General features: G+C 42.4%; 1 protein-coding gene across 2 annotated transcripts in view; it reads left to right on the top strand.

Annotated features, from left to right (window-relative positions):
* Positions 1–24,001, top strand: part of NBAS (NBAS subunit of NRZ tethering complex) — a 397,863-nt gene that overhangs the window by 276,821 nt on the left and 97,041 nt on the right. For both annotated transcript variants that reach the window (XM_037813443.1, XM_037813445.1), the window contains exons 43-44: positions 12,255–12,505; positions 13,525–13,859. In XM_037813443.1, coding sequence (XP_037669371.1) covers positions 12,255–12,505; positions 13,525–13,859 — 586 coding nt within the window. The remainder of the gene's footprint in view (positions 1–12,254; positions 12,506–13,524; positions 13,860–24,001) is intronic.

Here is a 24,001-nt window from a genome sequence, read left to right as displayed (position 1 = left end):
TTGGTCGCAGGGACTGTGGAGGTGCTGGGTTGTTTTTTCACAACCAGTTCCATGGGTTGTGGTAGGGTTCCTTTGACCTCAGATACACAGTGGGCAAGAGAAAGTTAAGGCTGTGAGTCAGCGTAATGTACCTTCCACGTTCTGAACTGAGTCAGAAGATACACAGAATCACACGGTGGCTGTGATGCAGCCTTGTGTCCAGGGTGCCACATGGTGCCTTCTCTTCCATCTCTTTCTTCCTTAAAGAAGCCTGGTTTAATCGACGAGTAAGTGTGGTGTGGTTATGTGTATGGAGAGGGGAAGATTTGATCCCACATTGTTCCCTTGCTATTAAAGGTAGTGTTGCTTATTAATGGTATATTATTTCATTTAATTTTAAAGTAAGTAAAAATTTAGGACCAGGAAAAATACACATTGGAGTAGGAAGGTTGAATGTAGATATTCAGGCCACAGGTCTTACTGTTACTAAAATTGATTCGTAAATTTGGTTTTGATCTTTCTTTGGACCTAAGGGGAAAAAGGAACATGATTAGGAATGTGATTTGCATTGTGCAGAAGAAGAAATATACAAGCCCTAGAAATGGAAGAATCGATTACTACCATTGCCAAAATGGAAGCGGTTCCTTTCCATGTTGTAATCCTTCAGGCACTCCCCTCTAAAGATTCAAACCCCCCAGACGGTGGCATAAGCCATAAACAAGAAGATGCCCTTGGCCTGTTTGCATCTGAGAACAGCGGAAAGTGCTCAGGCATTGAATCAGCAAACCTGAGTTCAAACCCTGGGTGTATGACTCTCCTGGTGTGTTCTTGAGAGACAAGCTGTTTTATATGCTTTCACCTAAGGCTCCTCCTCTGAAAACTGAGTATTCTTATCCCATTTTGCAGAACTGCTGTAAAATTTAAGAGTCTGATACAAAATACCTGAAAAAAAAATGTAGTTATTAGTGTTAATTCCACATTTTATTTTTTTTAAATTTAATTTTATTTAGATATATTCACAAACCATACAGTCATCCACAGTGTACAATCAGTTGTTCACAGTACCATTATATAGTTGTGCAATTCATCACCACAGTCAGTTTTTGAACATTTTCATTACCACACACAAAAAGAATAAGAATAAAAAGTAAAGTAAAAAGGACACTGAAAATATCCCATACCCCCATCCCTCCTTATTATTCATTTACTTTTTGTCCCCCTTTTACTACTCATCTGTCCATATTCTAGATAAAGGGAATGGGAGCCGCAAGGTTTTCACAGTCACATGGTCACATAGTGTAAGTACATACTTATTCAATTGTCTTCAAGAATAAAGGATACTGGGTTGCAGTTCCACAGTTTTAGGTATTTCCTTCTTGCTATTTTAATACACTAAAACCTAAAAAGGGATACCTGTATAACATAAAAATAACCTCCACAATGTCCTCTCGACTCCTTTTGAAATCTCTCAGCTGCTGAGATTTTATTTTGTTTCATTTCTCTTCCCCCTTTTGGTTAAGAAGGCTTTTTCAATCCCACAATGTCCAGGCTCATCCACAGGAGTCATGTCCCACATTACCAGAGAGATTTAAGCCCCTGGAAGTCATGTCCCATGTGGGGGTGGGGGTAGGGCAGTGAGTTTACCTGCAGAGTTTGCTTAGAGAGGCCACATCTGAGCAACAAAAGAGGTTCCCTGGGGACATCTCTTAGGCACAATTTTAAGTAAGCTCAGTCTCTCCTTTGCAGTAACAAATTTCTTAAGGGCAAGCCCCAAGATCCAGGGCTCGGCCTTCTAAATTCGTAGTCCTCACTATTTTTGAGAGTATCAGCAATTCTCCAGGTGGGGAAAATTTAAAATTTCCACTGACTCCCCCAGTCCCTCAAGGGAGCTTTGCAAATATATTTTTATTCTCTGCCCAGATTACTCTGGGATGTATCTGGGCTTCACATTAACCAGAACAAACCAACCAAATTTCACTCCCTATTCAAAGTTCCATGTAATTATGGTATTTGACTAAACGGACCATACAAGTTAAATTATATAGTGTGTTACAAAAAAATACAGATTTTGCACCTAATAAACATCTCTTCCTTTGGTCTCATACAGAAGTTGAAATTTTAAAACACCATCAGTATTGTCTTTTACCCTTTAGTCCATTTACCTTAGTCCTAATCAAGTACATTTTGTTCATATCTCTAATTGAAGTCTGATCTCTCTTTCATTTGCTGTATGGGGTAATGCTGACACTCACAGCTGCGGGACTGTGTCTCTGAGTTGGCAGGTGTCACACAAACTACCCAGAGTTCCAGGGGCTGACCCGGTTATACACAAAGAGCTCAGCATCTCAGAATTTAGAAATAACCGTTACAACTCAGGAATATATGTAACCACTGTAAGAGCTTACAATCTAGGAACCTTTACAATAAGCCTTCCCCTGATAACCTATGCTCTCAGATTCAGTTCTCACAGTTTGTACATTATAGTTAGTCCATATTAGTAAGGCGGTATAATGTTTTTCTTTTCATTTCTGGTTTATTTCATTCAATATAGTCTCCTCAACGTCCATTCACCTCACAACTTCATTCCTTCTTGTAACAGCTCAATATTCTGTTGTATGTATACACCATAGTTTGCCATTGTGTTCATCACTGTAAATTGTGAATATTGACACCATAAATCTCACTGTGCAATGTCTGTCTGTGTCCCTCTTTTCAGTTCTTCCAACTATTTACCCAATAACATGGTTGCAGAACCATGTTGCAACCCCATGCTTAGCTTCCTGTGGAACCACCACACTGCCCTCCAGATGGGCTGCATCATTCTACTTCCCCACCAACGGTGTTTAGGTACATCCTTATCTCCACGTTTTCTCCAGCACTCATATCCCTCTGTTTATTTTTTAGATGGTTTTATTCACACACCATACAATCCGTCCTAAAGAAATAATCAATGATTCCCTGTATAATCACATAGTTATGCATTAACCACCCCTATCTATATGAGGACATTCCCATTTCTTCCACAGTGAAAGAAGTTGGGTCTTCCATATTTCTCAACCAAATCAAGGCCGGGTTTCCATACAGCGCATGTTGACCGGCTCCTGTTGTCCTAATAAAGGGTCTGAAGCATTCTTTTAAAAGTATTTCAATTTCCTTGCACTTTCTGGAATGTCCAGCAGATGGGCACTGTTTGGTAACTTAATCATCTTCAGAGGCTGCTTTGTCTCTGAGCTCAGGTGAGCTGAAACTGCAGGATCCTATGCCCTCACTTTGGTGGCCAAAATGTGACTCGATGTGGGGCTCCACCTGTGACAAAGTACTGCCTCAGCCGATCCAGTGCTCCAGCCGTCCCCAAGGCAAGGAAACAGCTGCTGGCTGCTGCTTCCCTCAAGGGTGGGGGAAGGGCTTTCAGACCCAGGGCTGGGAACAGTCTCTGCCCACGTTTTCTCAGTCTATTTGTCATTCTTTGACCTGGTTCTGGAAATGTCCTCCCCTGTCCCCTGGGTCTTCAAACAGTGGGTGATGTCTCACTGCTGTGAGAGATTTTAATATCTGTGTCCCTGGTGGGAGGGGTCCCATCTGCTGATTCTGTGCCTTTCCCGCTTGGAGACTGAGCAAGGGGGAGCGGAGGGGACCGGCTGGTCAGGTATGGAAAATTCCTACCTGATGTTTCTTCTTGTTCTTCAATTCAGCACTTGCAGGGCCCTTCTCCAGTCTATATCCTCCTCCAGAGTTTCAAACAGTTCAGAATTGTCCTTTTTCTCGTTCAGTCTCTGGAGAGGAATTTTCAGTAGCTGTTTATGTCGCCATGTTGATCTCCACATTTGATGTTTGAACAATTCTTTTTCAAGTCAATTATAAGCTACATAGTCATAACTCATTTCGTTACCCTTTACATTATTGCGTTTTGTAGGTAATGTGCTTTTTACAAACTGAAGGTTTGTGGCAATCCTGTATCAAGCAAGTCTGTCAGCCTCATTTTTCCAACAGCACGTGCTCACTTTGTGTCTCTGTGCCACATTTTGGTAATTCTCACAATATTTCAAAAATTTTTGCTATTATTCTCTCTTTTGTGGTGATCTGTGATCAGTGATCTTTGTTACTATTGTAATTGTTTTGGGGCCCTGCAAAACCATACTTATATAATATGGCAAATTTAATCGATGAATGTTGAATGTTTTCAGACTGCTCCACTGACCAGCTGTTCCACCACTCTCTCTCTCACTCCTTGGGCCTCCCTGTTCCCTGAGACACTCAATATTGAAATTAGGCCAATTAATAACCCACAGTGGCCTCTAAGTGGTCAAGTGAAAGGAGAAGTTATATGTCTTTCACTTTAAATCAAAAGCTAGAGAAAGGCATGTTGAAAGCCGAGATAGGCCAAAAGGTGGGCCTCTTGTGCCAAACAGTTAGCCTAGTTTTGAATGCAAAGGACAAGTTCTTAAACAAAATGAAAAGTGTTACTCCAGTGAACACATGAATGATGAGAAAGCAAAACAGCCTTATTGCTGATAATGGAGACGATCAGACCAGCCACAACATTCTTTTATGCCAAAGCCTAATCCAGAGCAAGGCCCTAATTGTCTTCAATTCTGTGAAGGCCAAGAGAGGTGAGGAAGCTGCAGAAGAAAAGTTTGAAACCAGCAGGGGTTGGTTCATGAGGTTTAAGGAAAGAGGCTGTCTCCTGTTAGCATAAAAGTGCAATGTGAAGCACAAGTGCTGATGCAGAAGCTGCAACAAGTTATCCAGAAGAGCTAGCTAAGATCGTTGATGAAGGTGGCTACACTAAACAATGTAGCCATCTTCAATGTAGGTGAAAGCCTTCTACTGGAAGCAGATGCTATCTAGGACTTTCCTAGCTAGAGAGAAGTCAGTGCCTGGCTTCAAATCTGCAAATGACAAGCTGACTCTCTTGTTAGGGGCTGATGTAGCTGGTGACTTGAAGGTGAAACCAGCACTCATTTACAATTCTGAAAACCCTAGGACCCTTAAGAATAATTACGCTAAATCTACCCTGCCTGTGCGCTGTAAATAAAACAACAAAGCCTGGAAGATAGCACATCTGTTTATAACATGGTTTACTGAATATTTTAAGTACTCTGTTGAGAATTACTGCTCAGAAAAAAAAAAAGATTCCTTTCAAAATATTACTGCTCGTTGACAGTCACCAAGAGCTGTGATGGAAATGTACAATAAGATAAATGTTGTCTTCATGCCTGCTAACACAGCATCCATTCTGCAGCCCATGGATCAAGGGGTCATTTCAGCTTTCAAGTCTAATAACTTGAGAAATGTATTTCGGAAGGCTATTGATACATTGGTTCCTCTCATGGATCTGGGAAAATTCAGTTGAAACCCTTCTTGAAACCATTCTGGATGCCATTCAGAACATCTGTGATTCATGGGAGGAGGTCAAAATATCAACATCAGCAGGAGTTTGGGAGAAGTTGATTCCAACCCTCATGGATGGGTATTGGTGGAAATAGAAACAGAACTCGAGTTAGAAATGGAGCCTGAAGATGTGACTGAATTGTTGCAATCTCATGATGAAACTTGCATGGATGAGGAATTGCTTCTTAAGGATGAACAAAGAAAGTAGTTTCTTGAGATGGAATCCAGTCCTGGTGAAAATGCTGTGAACATTGTTGAAATTACAATGAAGGATTTAGAATATTACGTCAACTTAGTTGATAAAGCAGCAGCAGGGTATGAGAGGATTGACTCCCATTTTGAAAGAAGTTCTGTGAGTCAAATGCTGTCAAACAGCATCACATGCTACAGAGACATCTTTCGTGAAAGGAGGAGTCAATCAGTGCAGCAAACTTCCTTGTTGTCTTGTCTTACGAATTTGCCACAGCCACCCCAGCCTTTGGCAGCCACCACCCTGATCAGTCGGCAGCCATCCACAGAGGGAAGGCCCTCCACTAGCAAGGAGATGGCGACTTGTTGAAGGCTCAGATGATGGTTAGCCACTTTTAGCAATAATGCGTTTTTTTGACTAAGGTATGTACATTGTTTTTTTAGACAAAATGCTGTTGCACGCTTAATGTGCTACAGTATGGTGTAAGCATAGCTTTTATATCCACAGACGATCCAAAAAATTTGTGCGACTCGCTTTATTGCGATAATCATTTTATTGTGCTAGTCTGAAACTGAGCCCGCAATATCTCCGCGGTGTACGGCTGCCTGCTTTTTTAGTGCCATGATGTTTCTTAAAATATTTTTGTTAGTGAGGTAATAATATGACACTATATAACCTAGGTACTGGTTTGTATATATTATGTCCCCCAGAAAAAGCCATGTTCTTTGATGCAGTCTTGTAGAGGCAGACATAGTGGGGATTAAGTTGGAACGTTTGGATTAGGTTGTTTCCATGGAAATGTACCCCACCCAGCTGTGGGTGATAACTCTGATTGGATAATTTCCATGGAGGTGTGGCCCCGCCCATTCAGCGTGGGCCTTAGTTAGTTCACTGGAGCCCTGTATAAGCTCAGACAGAATGAACAGCCTTGCTACAGCCAAGAAGGACACTTTGAAGAATGCGCAGAAGCTGAGAGTAGCTGCAGATGAGAGACAGTTTGAAGATGGCCGTTGAAAGCAGACACTTGCTCCGGAGAAGCTAAGAAGGGACAAACACTTCAAGAGCAACTAAGAGTGACATTTTTGAGGAACTGCAGCCTAGAGAGGAACATCCTGGGAGAAAGCCATTTTGAAACCAGAACTTTGGAGCAGACGCTAGCCACTTGCCTTCCCAGCTAACAGAGGTTTTCTGGACGCCGTTGGCCATCCTCCAGTGAAGGTACCAGATTGCTGATGTGTTACCTTGGACACTTTATGGCCTTAAGACTGTAACTGTGTAACCAAATAAACCCCCTTTTATAAAAGCTAATGCATTTCTGGTTTTTTGCATTCTGGCAGCGTTAGCAAACTAGAACAACCTATTATTAGAGAAATTAAAAGGCTTAAGGGGTCAGCTTTGTCCTTAGGGAAGAGATGAAGCCTGTTCACTGTTCTTTAACTTCACCTCCCTGTTTGTGTCATAAAATGTTCTGTAAAGACACAGAGAAAGTGCTGTCGTGACAGGAAAGAGACTCTGAGATGCTCCTCTATTCTGCCATCAACTATCTGGTTGACTTTGGAAAAGTTAACTTCCATTTTATGTCTTGCAAGGGCCCTTGGCCAAACTGTTGGCAAAACTGAAAAGTACCATGAGTATTGCATCTGCACTTTCCCTGAGTGTTTATATGTTTAGCTGCCAGGAAGCATTGCAGTTCATTTCTGTTACATCACACTCACTTTGAAGCAGTTATTTGGCAAATGTCTTTGGTTATTTCTTTAAAGTTGGAGTAGTTTTTGTTTGTTTGTTTTATTCAATTTTATTGAAATTGTTCACATACCATACAATCATCCAATGTGCACAATCAGTTGCCCATGGTACCATCATACACTTGTGCATCCATTATTCCAGAAAGGAAATAAAAACAAAAAAGAAAACTCAAATCCTCCCATACCCCTAACCCCACCCCCTCCATTATTGACTCATGGTATTAGTATAATACATTTGTTACTGGTGATGAAAGAAAGTTAAAATACTAGTAAATGTAGTACATAGTTTGCAATTGGTATGTTTTTCCCCTATACACCCCTCTATTATTAACTTCTAGTTATAGTGTCATGCATTTGTTCTAGTTCATGGAAGAGATTTTGAATATTTCTACAGTAATCACAGAAATTGTCCACCACAAGTTTCACTGTTTTATAAATTCCCATCTTTTAACCTCCAACTTCCCTTCTGGTGACATATGTGACTCTAAGCTTCCCCTTTCCACCACATTCACACACTGTTCAGCACTGTTATTCTCACAATAGCATGCTACCGTCATCTTGAGTTGGGCCTCACCTCCTTCCTCTTAGGGAAGATACAGTCCCTAGGGAGCTGTCTTCTGCATTTCAGTAGTTTCTTTGTCTCTCTGACTCTGTCAACTCCACCCCTGTTTGGGTCAGAGCTCTGTGAACTGAAAATGGCTGAGGGTCTCTCCACTGAGCCTGCAGGTTGAGAGAGAGAAAAAGGGGGAGAACATCCCCTTTCAGAACCCATCCATAGCCCCCCAGCTTCGCCGATTGGTCGGATGGAACACCTGGTCTACTGGGCTCCCCCTTCTGGGGCACAGGTGTTTTCCAGCTTTCTAAGGTTGGTCTCTAAATGTCTCTATTTTTTTTCCCTTTTTTAATTAACTGTTTTCCTCTTTTGTCAACCCCATATCGTCTCCACTGGGAGTGACCTCAGAGTACTTTGCTGCTTGTCTGTGTTTGTAGCTTGTGTTCAGCAGTCCACATTTGTTAACTAAAACCACAGTTGGAGCTGGCCTGAGCTGTATTTGCTTGCTGGAAGAGTGCTGCTTTCTACCACAGCGTGGTTTTGCAGCTCAGTCTGCCATCGGGGGAGGCGGGTCCACGGTTTTTACTTACAGATTTTATGCTGTGATCTCAGGCATTCCACCCAGTCCAGGTTGGTGTACGATGTGTGGACAGTCACAGTTGTCCCCCAGCAGTTGTTTCAGATTATTTACTAGTTGTTCGTGGTTGTTTATTAGTTGTTCCAGGGGACTGGCTAAATTCCACTCCTCTCTATGCTGCTGTCTTAGCTTTTCCCCAGTTTGGAGTAGTTTTAATTTAGGGGATAGAATTTTCTTGTTTTACAAAGGTCAGTGGTAAAGCCATTGTCCACGCATATCCTAGTCTTTAATTTGGATTCATATTCTTCATACTTTTAGGATTAATCTTTGGGGAAAATGTCTACAAGCTGCTGCATCTGAACTGCATGCAACATAAATTTCAGGAAGGAAATGCAGGCTTTATTGCTTTGTTGAGTAGAAGCAGAAAAGGAAACCTGAAATATTCAACTTAGACTCCTTCTCCACCCCTTACTAATTGTGTGATTTTTGCCTGAGCCTCAGCTTCCTTCCTTGAGTAGGAATCCAAGACCTTCCGCAGAGGGTTATCATGAGGATTAAATGAGGTAAGGGAGGCAAGTGTGCTGCAGCTTTTCTTTAAAGTTTTAGTTTTCACCCCTATCTCCTGACTCTTCCTCTCTCTTCCTTCTCTCCCAGTGTCCCTCTCTCCTCCACTCCCACCCACCTCCTACATCCTTCCTGCTTTCCTTTTCTCCTCTAGGTTTCCCTTCTAGTCTGCTAATGGAATTGTACTGTTGCTCAGTCTGAGATTGAGTGAAGAAAAAAATGCATGTAAATACTTTTTTTCCTGCAGGTATGTATACATCCTTTCAACACAAGCTGTTCTTGAACCATGTTTCTGGATTATTGGCAAAATGAAGCCATTACACCACCTCTTAAATCATGGGGCTAGCACTAATAATGTATTCCTTTTGCATTAAGTACAACTAATGCTGGGTTCTTCCTCTCGTTTGTCTCTGGAAGTTAAGTGTGCACCAGGTGTGTCGGCTGCTTTGTAGCTAAAGCTCCGTTCGGGAAAAGGCACTCACACCATCTTTAAGGGTAATTATTACCTTGATTAGTGCAAGGTTGACAGTGGTTTGATAGTCCTCCTCCCTGCTTTCTTGAATATGGGTGTTTTGGAACTGTTTCCTAAACAGGGATTTCATTTCTTGTTCCAAAGGGAAGATAACAGCTTATTTCAATTGGAACTATTGAGTTACTGATTTCTAGCATCTATAAAGGATCTTAGCACATTGTAATTTACTGAGGAGGGAGGTTTTGGTATTTATCACGTGTCAGTAAAGTTATTGCAGTATTTCTCTTGACAAGGTAATTAGGTGGAATTGCATGTAGGGCAAACTGAACTTCAGGCACAGAAGCATACGTTGCTGGGGGGAAAGTAATGTCAGTTGTGAGAGGCGATATTCAGAGTCAGGTCAAACACAGATGAGCAAGACTGTTACGATTTAGTTGATGTGTGGCCATTTTGTGGATGACTCTGTCTCGGGTGCTTGTTAATTTGGGTGTCAGCCATGAGGTATGACAGGAGAGCTCTTTTAGGTTGCCCAGGGAGAGAGCTAATATCTGTCACGGAGAGAATCCTGCGTTTGAAGTGGCTGTTTGGGGCATGGGATGTTCGTGAGTCGATTGCAGGCTTTGTGGTGTGGTGAGAAGCACTCTCCTGGCATCCAGACAGCCAGGTGTTTGGTTGTAGACCAGTCCCTGATCCTCTCTGGATGGCAGTGTCTTCATCTCTAAGTTGATAATTGCCCAGTTTTAATTAACTTAGCATGGAATCGATGTAATACATACAAACTTGTTTTTTCCTCCTTCATTGGACTTGTTCTGTGTGCCAGTCTTTGTCAGTACAAATCATCTTAATGTGATTACAGTTTATGTATGTTTTCAGTCTATGGTTTCCAGACTTCATTTTGCAGATTTTGAAGAAACATCAGAAACTCTCTGAGTTGCTTTTATCTACCAATATGTGTATTTTATCTTCCAGAGGAGACATTACGTATGTTGAGTAGTGATAGTATCAAAATTTTTCTGACCAGCCAGCCATTCATTCTCTTTGTTTCTTGTAGAGCCCTTGTGCCTTCTGACCTTTATACTTTGGTTCACATCTTATCACTGATTCCTACCTCCTCTGAAGCCATAGCTTTTAGTGGGCCTGTTCTTAATTAGGATATCACTCTGTGCCTCAACCCTCAGTATCTGTGACTCCGCTGGACTTTTGTCCCTCTGGATGGATGCTCTATGTCATCAAGCTGAGCACTGCGCCGTGTGCGTCCTTAAGAGGGGACCCCGGGTCCTTTTTTGCTCATGACCCGTCTGTCTGGTCTTCCTAAGACATGCATTGACTGTTGCCTTCGTGGCATGACCTGGTGCTTTGTACTGAGGGACTCGGGGTCAAGATGCGCTGCAGTCCGCTGCTGGGCAGCTCTCACCTGGTGAGGGAGGTGGGTGTGTGGCCTGTCGCTGCAGGAGGCTAGCTCAGCATGGGGAGTCAAGGACATTTTTACAGATGTGGACTTTTTTGTAAATGTTTGAATAGTGTCTTATTGGAAGAATTGTATTTTTCTTTGAATTTCTGTATAGGGAAAAGCAAAAGACCAAATATCCACCCCTCCAAAACCCAAACAAAAACACCTTTAATTTGTTTTTTTCCAATGGTTTAACCTTAAATAACAGTTTTTATTAAATTACAAAGACATGTAACTCAGGATGAAAACATTAATATGTGTCCTAGTTTGCTAATGCTGCAGAATGCAAAACACCAGAGATGGATAGGCTTTTATAAAACGGGGGTTTATTTCACTACACAGTTACAGTCTTAAGGCCACAAAGTGTCCAAGGTAACACATCAGCAACCGGGCACCTTCACCTGAGGATGGCCAATGGCGTCCGGAAAACCTCTGCTAGCTGGGAAGGCAGCCGGCGTCTGCTCCAAAGCTCTGGCCTCAAAACGGCTTTCTCCCAGGACGCTCCTCTCTAGCAAGCTTGCTCCTCTTCAGAACATCACTCCCAGCTGCACTCTCCTTCCTCCCCCCGAGTTAGCTCATTTATATAGCTCCACCGATAAAGGCCCACCCTGAATGGGTGGGGCCACGCCTCCATGGGAACATCTCATCAGAATCATTGCCCACAGCTGGGTGGGGCACATTCCAAGCAAATCCAACCATCACCAAAACTTCTGCCCCACACAAGACTACAAAGATAATGGCATTTGGGGGACACAATACACTCAAACCGGCACAGTATGTTTTTATTCAAGTGGGGTTATTAACAGATAATTCAATTGAGGGTATGATTATTTATCCTTTCCTGTTTTTATTGAATGCAGTGTAACATCTTGGTCTACTGAATATCAATTCAAGACTCTTGGATGTAAAATTTATGCCTGAAAGTTTGGATGATTTCTTCCTTTTGCCATCTCCTAAAATCCTGAAATAGTAAATGTATCTAAATTTCTGTAACAAAGCACAGATTTTGAGTTTTTCCTGCGACTGGAGTCGATGACGTGTAGTGGAAGCTGGGCAGATTTGCGCCCCTCCCGGCTGCGGGCCCTTGGTGTGACACGAGGCCTCACGGGCCGCTCTGTCCCCGCAGGAGCCGACAGCCCCGGGAGCACCTGCGGGAGGCGTCCGGCTGCTCTCTGTCCCTTACAGAAGCTGCTTGATTCTGGGGGTGGACTGTCCTTGAATAGGTGGGAAGGAGCATCTGTAAGAAGTAGCCTTTCTTCCTGGGTTTAAAAACAGCACTTGGTTTAATAAAGGAACCAAATCTTAACTTGGTTTCTTTGTCTCTTAATTTCAGTTTGTCCACAGTAGAAATTGAAAATCGGGCCCAAGCCCTTCATCTTTTTGAGAGTCTGAACACTGATCCTGAAGCCTTTCACAGGCACATGGTCAGATACATTTACCCCACTATTGGGGGCTTTGATCACGAGAGGCTGCTGTATTATTTCACTCTTCTGGAAAGCTGTGGCTGTGCAGACTTTGGGAAATACACTATTAAGCCAGAAACCCACATCCGGCTGCTGAAGAAATTTAAGGTAGTTGCATCAGGTAAGGTGAACACTTCCCTGCTTGGACTCCTTCTTTTTATTAAATCAGGGGATTTTCTGTACACAATCATATTCATGCCTTGTGGCTGGCATAGATCTGACAGCACAGAATGGTGAAGCTAATTGACTTTAGTTATTATCTTTTCCTACTCCCTCACTTACAGTGGAGGGAATTAAATATCACAGTAAATTAAGAAATCTATTGGAAGTCACACAGTGTCTTATGATATACCTGGTACTAAAATCCAAAGTTTTTGGCACTGCTCCAGAGGTTTTTCCTCACTCCACATTAGCTACACTTTATCTATGTAAATGACAAGGCTGAGATGCTATACAATAGGCAATTTGACATAATTTCACTTTAGTGGAGTCTATTTATTTAAAAATGTATGTGGAATCCTTAAAATAAGAGCCTTTGGATCGTTGATCCATCATGGAAATCTTTGGAATGGTTTCTGTATATCTTTATGCTCATAGCTAAGAATTGAAACACATTAATACCTCTCAGTATGTATTTTACTTTATCATTTGCAAAGCGCTTTCAAATCTTCATCTTCATAACAATTATGAGAGTTTTCTTGTTTATTAGTTGTTTGCTGAGTAATCAAACTAGACTCTGAGCTAGACCCAGAGAAGGAATAAGATTCAGTCTCTACCTTCAGGTAAAATGAGCAGATAAATAACAAATGAAAGCAAAGCAGTTTAGTGAATGCATTGATAAAGGAAAGAGGGTGGGGCAGTGAAGAGTCAGTGAGATGGTGCCATCTCCATTGCACAAATGGGGAAACTGAGGCATACAGATGTGCCACCCATCTAGAATTGCACAGTTGATTAAGTTATGGGCTGGGACTAGAACAAAGATCTTCTGAGCCAACAGACAGACTAAACTATCTACATAACTAAATTGGTAGATAAATCTTTATTCATTCAGCCTTGCAGTGGACTGTGTGTGTATGAAAGTTCCTATATGTTTATGTTGGAATTAAATACTCACCTACTCTTTCTTTTTTTTTTCAATAGGTCTTAATTACAAAAAGCTGATAGATGAAAACCTGAGTCCTCTTGAAGCATTGGAGCCAGTTCTTTCTAGTCAGAATATCTTATCTGTTTCCAAACTTGTTCCCCAAATCCCTAAAAAGGATGGACGGATGCTTTCCCCGAGCGCTCTGTACACCATCTGGTTACAGAAGTTGTTCTGGTCTGGAGACCCTCACCTCATTCAGCAAACCCCAGCATCTCCTCCGGAGTGGCTCCACGCCTACGATGTCTGCGTGAAGTACTTCGATCGACTCCACCCGGCCGACCTCATCACTGTGGTTGATGCAATGACATTTTCTCCAAAGGCTGTGACCAAGGTAACGAAAAGGATAGTTTAAACTCTTTACAAGACATGAAAATTGCTTTTAAATTCTTTGTATTTGCTTTTATTTCCTTTCTTGAAATTGGAAACATTTACATATGTTTAGTGTTTTATTTTTTGCTAAGCATGAGATGTTTTCAATGGGAAATCCTTTTCGTTTATTACAGATGTGCAAGTAATCTAAATCAGACCTGACTGTTCTAATTTGCACATACATTTTTACGTGTTATACTCCTCATAATATGCAGTTTTATGGTAAATACACCATCCTATTCTTTCCCATTGACAAGTGGAAAGAATGTCAGTGTCCAGCCCAGACTAACTGCCTTGCTGTGGTTCAGTTGAGCCCTTGGAACATTTCACATGAAGACGTGCAGTGTGTGGCTTGGTGGCAGGATCACCCATGGGGTTGTATGTCTCCTTGTACGCCTACCCTGTGCTCGGCTCTGAGCCCTTTGCTTGGACCCCAACACCAGCTCGGACCCCTGGTCAGTGTGTACTATCACTGATGACAGATAATGTGGTCCTTCTCCCCTTCCTACCCTCTCACCCAGACAAACAAATGTGAATTCTGAGTGCTTGGATCCAGGGCATTATCTTTTCTGGAAAATCTCCCAGCCTCTGGTCTCCTCTGCTGAGCTGTATCTGTATCATCTTTGGAACTTCCTTTTTATCTTCTGTTGCCCATCTTTACTACTGCCACCTTCTTCCCCAAATTGGCAAACCTGCCCAGTGACCCACCTCAAATATTATTATTATAGTTAATATTGTGTTGGATATACTGTGGAAAGGCTAAGGATGACAAATCTTGCATTTGGCGGTTGATAGAGGTAGAGCTTCAAGCGTCTGTGGAGAATGCAAGCTTTAACATTACTCACCAGGTCACAGTTGTGGATAGTGAATGACTTCTTCATCTGCTTATTATTACAACCCAAGTAATTCAGTTAATAACTTTGTTTTAAATTTTACCACCACTGCTAAAAAGGAGATAATCATTGTTATTGTTTTTATGGAGGCAAAAAAGGATGATTTAAAATGGGAGGTAGCATGATATATTTGAATAGAGAACAAGTGTGGAGTCAATAAAGCTGGCTTTCAGCTCGTAACCTGCCCCTTCTCAGACTGTCTCTGTAGGATCCCTGCTGCTTGAAGTAGAAGCTGTGGCCGCGTCGTCTGTGAAGTAGATGCTGTTATCGCTTCTGTCTTATAGATGAGGACACTGAGGATCAGGGGAGTTAAGAAACTCGCTTCTTTGGTTAGAGAGGAGCCACACTTTGAACTTAAGAGACTTATTCCAGGGCCTTTCTTCTTAACCCCTGGGAAGTCATGAGATGGAACAGGCAGCCTCAGAGCCAGGGGCCTCGGAGCCGGTCTGCGAAGGTGGGAGAGGAATGGGGTGGCAGAGATCAGAGTATTTTCAGTCCAGGTGGAACAGCCCGTCCAGAGCAGTGCCGGGCGGGAACCTGGAACCCTACAGGCAGAGGCAGTGGCCCAGGCAAACGTCATTTTAGAATCTCAGAGAAAGAAAAGTGGTTTTAAGTCCGAGCACGTATTAACATCGCAGGAAGGGCGTTGAGAAGTGAGTGGACGTGCAGGGAACTGGCAGTCCAGGGAGGCAGCTGCAGAGCTGGAACCTGTGACGCGGCTGGAGAGCAGTCAGACCACTGCGGAAGATGGAGGAGCCTTCATTCCAGGGCACTTTCCCCACCCCAGGCGAGGCGAGGGCAGGCCCCACGTCCCCACAGCCAGCCAAGGCTGGGGTGACTGTGAGCCTGTCCATTGACTTTGCCACAGCAAGTGTATTCATGGTTAAATGCTGAGTAGGAATGTGGGGTCCGCTCCATTTTGGTTTTTATTTATGACGGTTTAAGTCAGATAATTTTAAATTGTGGCACATTCTCATCACTTTGGTTTCTTAATTTATGCCTTCAAGCTGTCCACCAACCATCCGGAAATGTATGGCACAATTGTTTGTGCATTTTTTTCTGAGGAAAAGGTGCATAGCTGACCCAGTAACACTTCAAGTTCACTTCATCATGGCATCATTTTCTTTTAACTCAGAGGGTAGATACCTAAGCATAGGTATTCTTTTATTGTAAGTTATTCCAAGAGGTGTTTTTTTACTGAGTCAGTTAAGTTATAGAGAAGTGAGACAGTTCCATTTAAAATTGATTTTTCATCTTTTGTCTAGCATTCATATTTTTCCTCATTTTATAACCTGGCAAGCTTTTAATTTTATATTTGGAGAGGACATATATAAAGTTTAGATAAACTGTATGTTTGAAATCATGCAACATGTCCTTTAGAAAGAGAAGGAGTATAAAATTCAAATTGAAATACAACCTGTGCATGTCAGTGGACACATTTGTAAAAGGAAATGCAGCTGGACAGGCCCAAATTTACAAAATACCAGATGTTCCCACAGCTTGTGCATGATGTTAAAAATGTAAAATAAGTGTGTATTATTCATTCACAGTGTGCATTTTCAAATGTATACCCACACTTAATTAAGAAGCAAACTTTAGAAAAGAACTTGTAAGATGATTCTAGTGTGTAAAACAAGAACAATAAGCAATGGTTCAGAGTTTAGAATTCAGGGAGGAGTATCCCCAAAACCTGAGTCGAATCTCCAATCCATGGTAAATATGCCAGAGAATATTTACCCTTATTATAATAAGCATTCATTTGCCATTTGCATGACCAGAATTCTTAGAAATTCTGGGGAAAACATTGACAAAATGTTATGATCTCACATAGGGAGAGACTGAATTTGCCTGACATTTGAGGTATTGAGTATGCAGAAGGGAAAGGATGCAAATATTTCAAGTAAATTCGATCCAAATCTAAATCATTCAGTTTGGTTGAGTCAGGTTGGAGTTGCTCTCTTGTTGATTTCCATTTCAGAAGTCAGAAGCAGATTTTCCTAGAAGGGACAGAGAGCAAGTTAGTGGGTTAGAAATTCAGGAAAATGGTAAAAAGAAACTGAAAGGCAGGTCAAAGCACTTTGTTTGGCTCACACATGAATTGGTTCGATAAGGGGAGCTTATATGTCATCTCACTGGAAGGACATGACTAGCAAAAGCATGTGCTCTCCTTTGGTCAGTCAGAGCTCAAGATGGAAGGGAAAGGGTTAGCCAGCCATCGTCAGTTTCTTCTCGCAGTCTTAGTTCTCACATAGGTCACTCCACGCCTGAGGAGTGAGGGTACTTTCCTGCCTCTCACAGCCCACTTGGGGTTCACGGAGGAACTTCCTGCTCTGTGGACCAAGATAGGAACTCTAAGAGAAGGAGAAAATGGTTCTTCCCGTCTGCATCCAAAGGCATGTCGGGCTAACAATAAATTGTTAGACCTTAGAGGTTATCTGCCTTCTTACAGAAATCACTGGAGATGCTGTGTAATAATGGTAGTAATAGCTGTGTTCTGTGAGCTCCTGTGTACCAGGCAGTGGCTGGGCAATGGGACCTCATCTCGTGTAATTGTCATGGTGACTCTCCCATATGGGTATTTTTCATCTCAGTTTAGAAATGAGTAAACTGAAGGGTAGAGGTTTAAGTAATTTGTTCAAAGTCAGAAACAAGCTAGTAGTGGAGCCAGAATTCCAGTCCAAGTCTTGTTGGCTCAGGAGTTTGAGGTCTTCAGTGAATGGTAATCCTTTTCTTCCTGAGACAGGAGTCCACTATTTTCTAAGGCAACCCATTCATTTATTGGGTGCATTTATTTGTTATTCTCTTATATGGAGTTCACATCTGCCTCTTTGATGTTGTCCTCTCTGAAACAACAAGGAAATGAAGCACTTCCTCCTCAATATGACTATTCCTCAGGCAGCAGAATAACTGGAATAAAAATATCATGTAGCTTCAAGACTTTTCATCCTCATTTCCTTCTTCATTCCTCAGATGACCTAGTTTCCAAGCCTTTCAAGTCTAAACACCTCTTTGACACTGTTTATTTTATCTGTGTTCCTCTTTAAAGAATTTCCCTCTAATTACTTTTCTATCACTGCTGTAACAAATTGCCGTAAACTTAGTGGCTTAAGCAACGCACGTGTGTTGTCTTCCAGTTCTGTAGGTTGGAAGTCAGACGAGGATCTCACTGGCTGACATCCTCCCTGGAGGTCGGGCTGCACCCTGTTCTGGAGGCTCCAGGGGAAGAATCCGTGTTCGTGCCCTGCCCAGTGTCCCGAGGCCAGCCTCGTGCCTTGGCTGTGGCCCCTTCCTCCGTCTTCGCAGCTGCCATGTTGCATCACTCAGACCTTGGGTAGTCACGTCTTTCTCCCTAACCAGAGTCAGGAACTTTCTTCACTTTTACGGGTTCCTGTGATTAGACTGGAGCCCCTCTCAATAACCTAGGATAATCTCCCCATCTCAGGGTCAGGACCCTTAACCTCCCGTTAAAAACCCTTGCCATGGAAGTCAACATAGTCACCGATTCGGGGACATCTTCAGGGCTTTTATTCTGACTGTCATATCCTACATATAAGAAGGTTTTAGACAGCTTTATGGAAGGACTGTAGTAGAAACCAAAATGGAAAAATGGTAAAAATAATTGAAAATTTTAAATTCAAAGCTGAAATATTCTATCATACATATATTTTTGTTTATTTATAAGTAGATTTTAGTTTATTCAAGAGATAATATTTTTAGTTTAGAGCCAAATAAACCACACGTCATTATTTATAATTATTGGGTTATGTATTAAACCACTTGATCTTCATGATAATTATTCGAGTATATATTATAGCAATAACTTAAGACCTTATGATTGTCATCTTTTTTTTTAATTGAAAGGATATGTATTTAATCCACATTTGTCTTAGAAGACACTGCCTGCATTTCTGCAGCTCCTATTACCAATTGGAAAGTGGCAAATTCACATTCAAGCCTTTCTTTTTCTTTTTAAAATTATATGATCATTGCTGTTATTTTTAAATTGTTACATAACTAAATGTTTACTCGCAGTTTTTTTGTTTTTTTTAAATCTGTAAATGTTTTGCCCATTGACCTCTGGTTTTGGTTTACTCATCATTTGACCCCTTAGGTTCTGGACTGAATGAGTTTTATTCATTTCAGAATCAGTCAGCAAATGCTTACTTGCACACCTCTTCATTGCCCTTGTGCTAGTTGCTGGAAACAAATGAAAGACTCCCGTGGCTCCTGACTTTGAGAAGCTCAGTTTATTGGGGCAAATATGTGTTGTCATACCAAATTAAGTATAATTTAATGTAAGAAGTACTTGGCTAACATATTAATAAATTCTATGTAAGAGCAAAGGAAGAGATAGTTAAATAGTTATGGGATGGATCCTTCTATGTTCCAGGCCTATACTTGCTTATAATGATACCTGTGAAATTTGTGTTACTCTCATCTTACCTTAAGCTAACTTGGTTGTGTAATTTTAGTTGTGAACATTGTCCTCCCATTCCTGTACTTGAATGCCTTTGATTTTAAGAAACTATTTTCTTTTATTTTCCAAGGTAAGAGTTTAGTTTGATAAGCATGTCCTATCTTGACAAAAATGCAAAAAGCCAGGAGCTTAGGAGATAATCTTAGAAGAACAAATTTAAAAGGTAGCGTTTTTTTACCCAATATGACTGCCAAAGGCACAGAATAAGTGGGAACTGGTAGAATACTTGAAAGCGAATATAATTTTTGAAACTTGAAATAAAATAATATACTCATAAATAAAATTAGGCAACCCTGAGAAAAATGGCTTTCTCCTATAAAACTCTATAAAGACAGGAAAAAGGTTCCCCTTCAAAGTTTTTACATGGTGTGTGCATTTTGTAAAGTTGATTATTTGTCCTACTTGCCCTTTTTCCATTTATTAAAAGTAAAAAAAAAAATCCTTCAACTCCAGAGAACCTTAATCGGGTTTTGCCACTGTCCTAGGATTTTCCTGTGTTCACGTATACCTCCTTTGTTAATTTGTTCTTTCGTCAGTAAATATTTATGGAGTGCTGGAGTGGGCAGCCCTTAGCTGGCCCCAGGGTCACCCGCCTGTGGGGTTTAAACCCTGGTGATCTTATCCCTGGAGATGCAGGTGGAGGACCTTCTCTTCCGGCTGCTTCTCTTTTCACAGGAAGCAGAGAAGGATATCACTGAGCGCGAGTTTATATACAGAAGAGCTAGATGGAGATTGGCGGGGAGAGAAGGTACAAAGCCGGGAGAGTGGGAAAGCGAGCAGACCACTTTCTGGCTGGGCGATCGCTGGCCCCGCAGGGCAGCGCGTGGCTCTCGGCGTCCTGGTGCGTTTCTCGGGCGCCTGCCCCCCAGGTTTTTGACTGCAGTCCGCTTAAGAACTCAGAAAATGCGGGCAGGTCTGCTGTGCTGGGGCTCTCAGGCTGGGGGCAGCGCTCCTTGCCCTCCCGCGTGGCGGCTTTCCCTGTCCCTCCCCTGTTCCCCCTCTCACTTTTGCTCTCCTCTTGCCTGGCCCATGTTTTCAACCTCATGCAGATACACATGTTCATACAACATGTATTAGAATTTTTCCTTTTAAAGTTGGGAATTTCTGTATTATGTATGAAGTACAGATATTAGGGTTCTTTCCTGTAATGAGTTAATACCAATGTGGTGATTTGAACAATGCATGGTCAGTAATAAGTGTTAAAATAAATATTTGCCACTTTTTTTTTTTTTAAATTAATGTTGCTGCTGCCTGCTCCTCAGCCCTATGTGATTACTCTGGGAACAGCCCAAAGGAATTGGAGGAGTGCTCCCGGCCTCCGTGGGCTGCAGCTGGGAAAGCAGGGGCGTGCTCGAAAGGAGACCCAGCCGTGCCCGGTGGCAGGACCGCGAGGCTGAATTTGAGCATAATACTAAATATGCTTTACTCTTTAAAGAAGGAAGTTTACCGTACTTTAGGTCATTTCATGTATACAGGCATCTTTGAGGGTGGTACAAGCAAGTATTCTCTCTCTCGTCGGAAGATAGGATTACTGAGGGGTGATTGCCTAGTAAGTGTCCCAATTCCCAAAGCCAGGTTTCCTGATTCCTAATTTGATGTTGATTGCATGACACTCTTCTGCTTTAAGAACTGAAGAGAGAAGAATGGCTGTTGCTAATTTAGGGTAGCTGAAGTAATTGTGCAGGCAAAGTCCAGGACGTAATTAAGTATTTTGCCTACTCACGAGCCTATGAAAAGCTGCCTTACACCTGGTGAGCTGGAAACTTCATTTGCTCCAGATGGGCCATATATTGTGAAGGGCTCCCCAAAAGGCAAGCAGTGGAGTTTCAATGTGATATAGAGGAAAACAAGACGCCATGTAATACTGGGGAATGGTGACGTGAATTGGAGAAAGGATGATTTAAGGGGTGGAGGAAGAAAGTTGCATTTGAGCACCTCGTATGTGCAGTTTGCTATATGTGCAGCGTCTCTTAGTGCATCGTGAGTGATGCGGGTTGGGTGAGGCCATCCCTGTTCTAAGGATCAGAGAATGTAGCCTCAAAGAAGTTCGGGGCCTTTCCCCAGTCCATTAGAATATAAGTGACAGAGCTGGGATTTGAACCTGTCTGCCATATTCTGAAATCTTGTTCTAAACATGCTATTTATACAAGAACTTTAGGTCCATTTTACAAATCCATTTAGACTTAATTTTCAAGATAACTTCAAATAATTTGACTTCAAATTGATATCATGATGTGTATAGAGAGGCCAGCAGGCACCTCAGGGGCAGTCAGCAGAAATGGAGAACTAAGGTGATATTTTTCTGTGGGTGCAGCACCCTGGAAAAGGTCACATGTGTAAAGCAATCAGAAGGATAAATTGGCATGACTTGAGGATCTGCCCCAGATCCTCATACTTCATAGACCTTACTTGTATACTTGCACGTGGTACAGAATGAAACTGTAGTGCTGCACACGTGGTAAGCCGTGCACACGAGCTTGGACACTGAGGAAAAGACATTCGCACGTTCGTCTTTCCTGGGCCAACAGACCAGCAGCCTCGCTGCTTTCTGGAATGATGTGATACTTGAGCTCCTTCAGGCCATAAGGAACTCACCCACTGTGGTTACGTCAGTTAATAGGACATGATGGTGTCAGCATGATGGTGTGAGTGAGAGGAAACCGGCTCAGCAGCTGCCCTGCAAGGCTTCCCACATGACTGAGATGTTACAACAACGGTGCACACCTGCTCCCTCTGCCTCGCCTTGCCTCCTCTCCCTTCCCTTCCCTCTCTCTCGCACACGCACACCCTTTTTTTCTCTAACACACACACTCACATGCTCACATTAAAATTCCCCAGAAGAGGACCCTTTTTGGTTGTGTCTCTACCCAATGCAGAAAAACCTTGAGAGGGCAGAGCTCTGTGTCAAGCTACATCGTAGGTCTCACTCAGCCTCTGCATGGCTGTCCTTGGCTTTCATGTAGTCCCTGATCCAGTCGGCTGTGGTCAGGCTGTGAAAGATTCTATTGCCAAGCAGGTAACTGATTTCTAAAGGCCCATCTGGCTGCTTCCTCAGAAGGGATTGGAAGGTGCAGCGTTCACCCTGAGTGTGGTGACCCTTAGAAGTCTGAGTGTCAGCCTTTTAAGTGTCCCTCAGTGCCACAGTATAATAATAAGAGGAATTAATGTTTCCAAAAGTCTATCGTCATCAGTTGCACTTGAAGTCGAGTTTCAGGCCCGGCTGGGTCCCGGAGCCTTTCTCTCAACTGCTTCTCTTGCCAGAGAGACTTGGCTACAAGAGCCCATCCATGGTGCACTGTACTTGAAACATTTTTACTAATGTATGTAAGAGAATTTAAAATAGTCTGGCCGTCCCCTCACACACTTGATATCTAAAAATCATAATTTTAAATAGTTACAAAGGAGGACGTAATTTCCAGCATATTTTAAATATCGACATAGGAAGTAAACTTGTTATGCAGCTCTGTTTGCATCTAGGGAACTCGACATAACATAGGACTTTGATATTTACCATTACCTATTGGAAAAAAAAATAAGAACAAGAATATTTTTAGCAGTCAGAAAGATTACAGCTTTCCTTTTTCTCAAACTCTTATTTCCCTTCTGATTCTTTCATGAAGTTTTATCACACTGCAATGCTTCTGTGCTTAAAAGTCTTGTTTCTCTGCATCAAAAGTGAGTCTACAAATAGAAATTAACATTTTAAAAACTTCTTGTGACCATAGGGATCTAAGATTTTAAAAAAATAATTATTCTGGATCGAGTTATTATTTTAATTGTTGCAATATATTTTTGGTCAGAACAACATAGGTGTGTTACAAACTTTGAGAAATAAATATTAACATTTTAAAATTAGTGTATGTGCCCTTGGATAACTGTTTATTTGTTGCTAGATTGAGACTAGTTCACCATCAGTTATTTATTATTTTACATTTTATAGATATTAGTACTTAAAAAATCTCATTCACAAAAATAAGTGCATGGTGAAGGAGTTTTGTTGTAGCAGTGCCACCGATTCTTTGAATTCCCTCGAAGTTATAGGCTGAAAGCACAGCACTCTATCAATTGTCCCTTTGTTTGGTGTCTTGGAGCTTTTGAAAATCTGGGGCAGTGTATCAGAGTCAGATTCAGGAGGAACCTGAAGCACACAGGGGAGCTGAGAAAGAGAACAGGCTTGGCATCCTGACTGCTGGCATGTTCTCAAGAATACGCATTAAAGAGCATTGAGAGAAGTTGAACACTTAGAGTTGATTTCCTTGAAACCTTCTGTGCCTGTGTGCCCTGTGGAAGGGCTCTGCAGCCAGAAGGACACGTCCCCGCGTCTGGAGACCAGGGCCTCGAATGTGCGACTCCCAGCGCTGCCCGTGCAGTGGCCTCGTCCGCCCTCCGTCTCTGCTCCTCGGGCCGGCCCCTTGCCTGAGCTCGCAGGTGCCTCTTCCCCGCTCCAAGAACAGTGGCTTTCCGTGGGGCTGCGGTGAGAGTGGGCAGGGAAGGGCGGCTGGCTCCTCCTGGCAGTGGGATTGAGGAGCCCACTGTGGGATCAGACTCTGGGGCTATTTTGATCTTTTTCAGATTACTCTTCTCCCCCTCCTGCGGTCACTGCTGGCTGCTGCTGGGGGACTCTGTGACATAGGGAGCCACTGCTTTCGGGGGAGGCTAAGGTACCCCGCAGGGTTCTCGAGGACAGGAAAGGGTGGAGCTCGTGGCCTCAGAGCACTGGTTCTTAGAAAAGCC

The sequence above is a fragment of the Choloepus didactylus genome, chromosome 20, assembly GCF_015220235.1.
Source record: "Choloepus didactylus isolate mChoDid1 chromosome 20, mChoDid1.pri, whole genome shotgun sequence".
NCBI classification, from domain to species: Eukaryota; Metazoa; Chordata; class Mammalia; order Pilosa; family Megalonychidae; genus Choloepus; species Choloepus didactylus.
The sequence above is the reverse complement of the archived record's forward strand: the minus strand, read 5'-3'. Positions and strand labels throughout refer to the sequence as shown.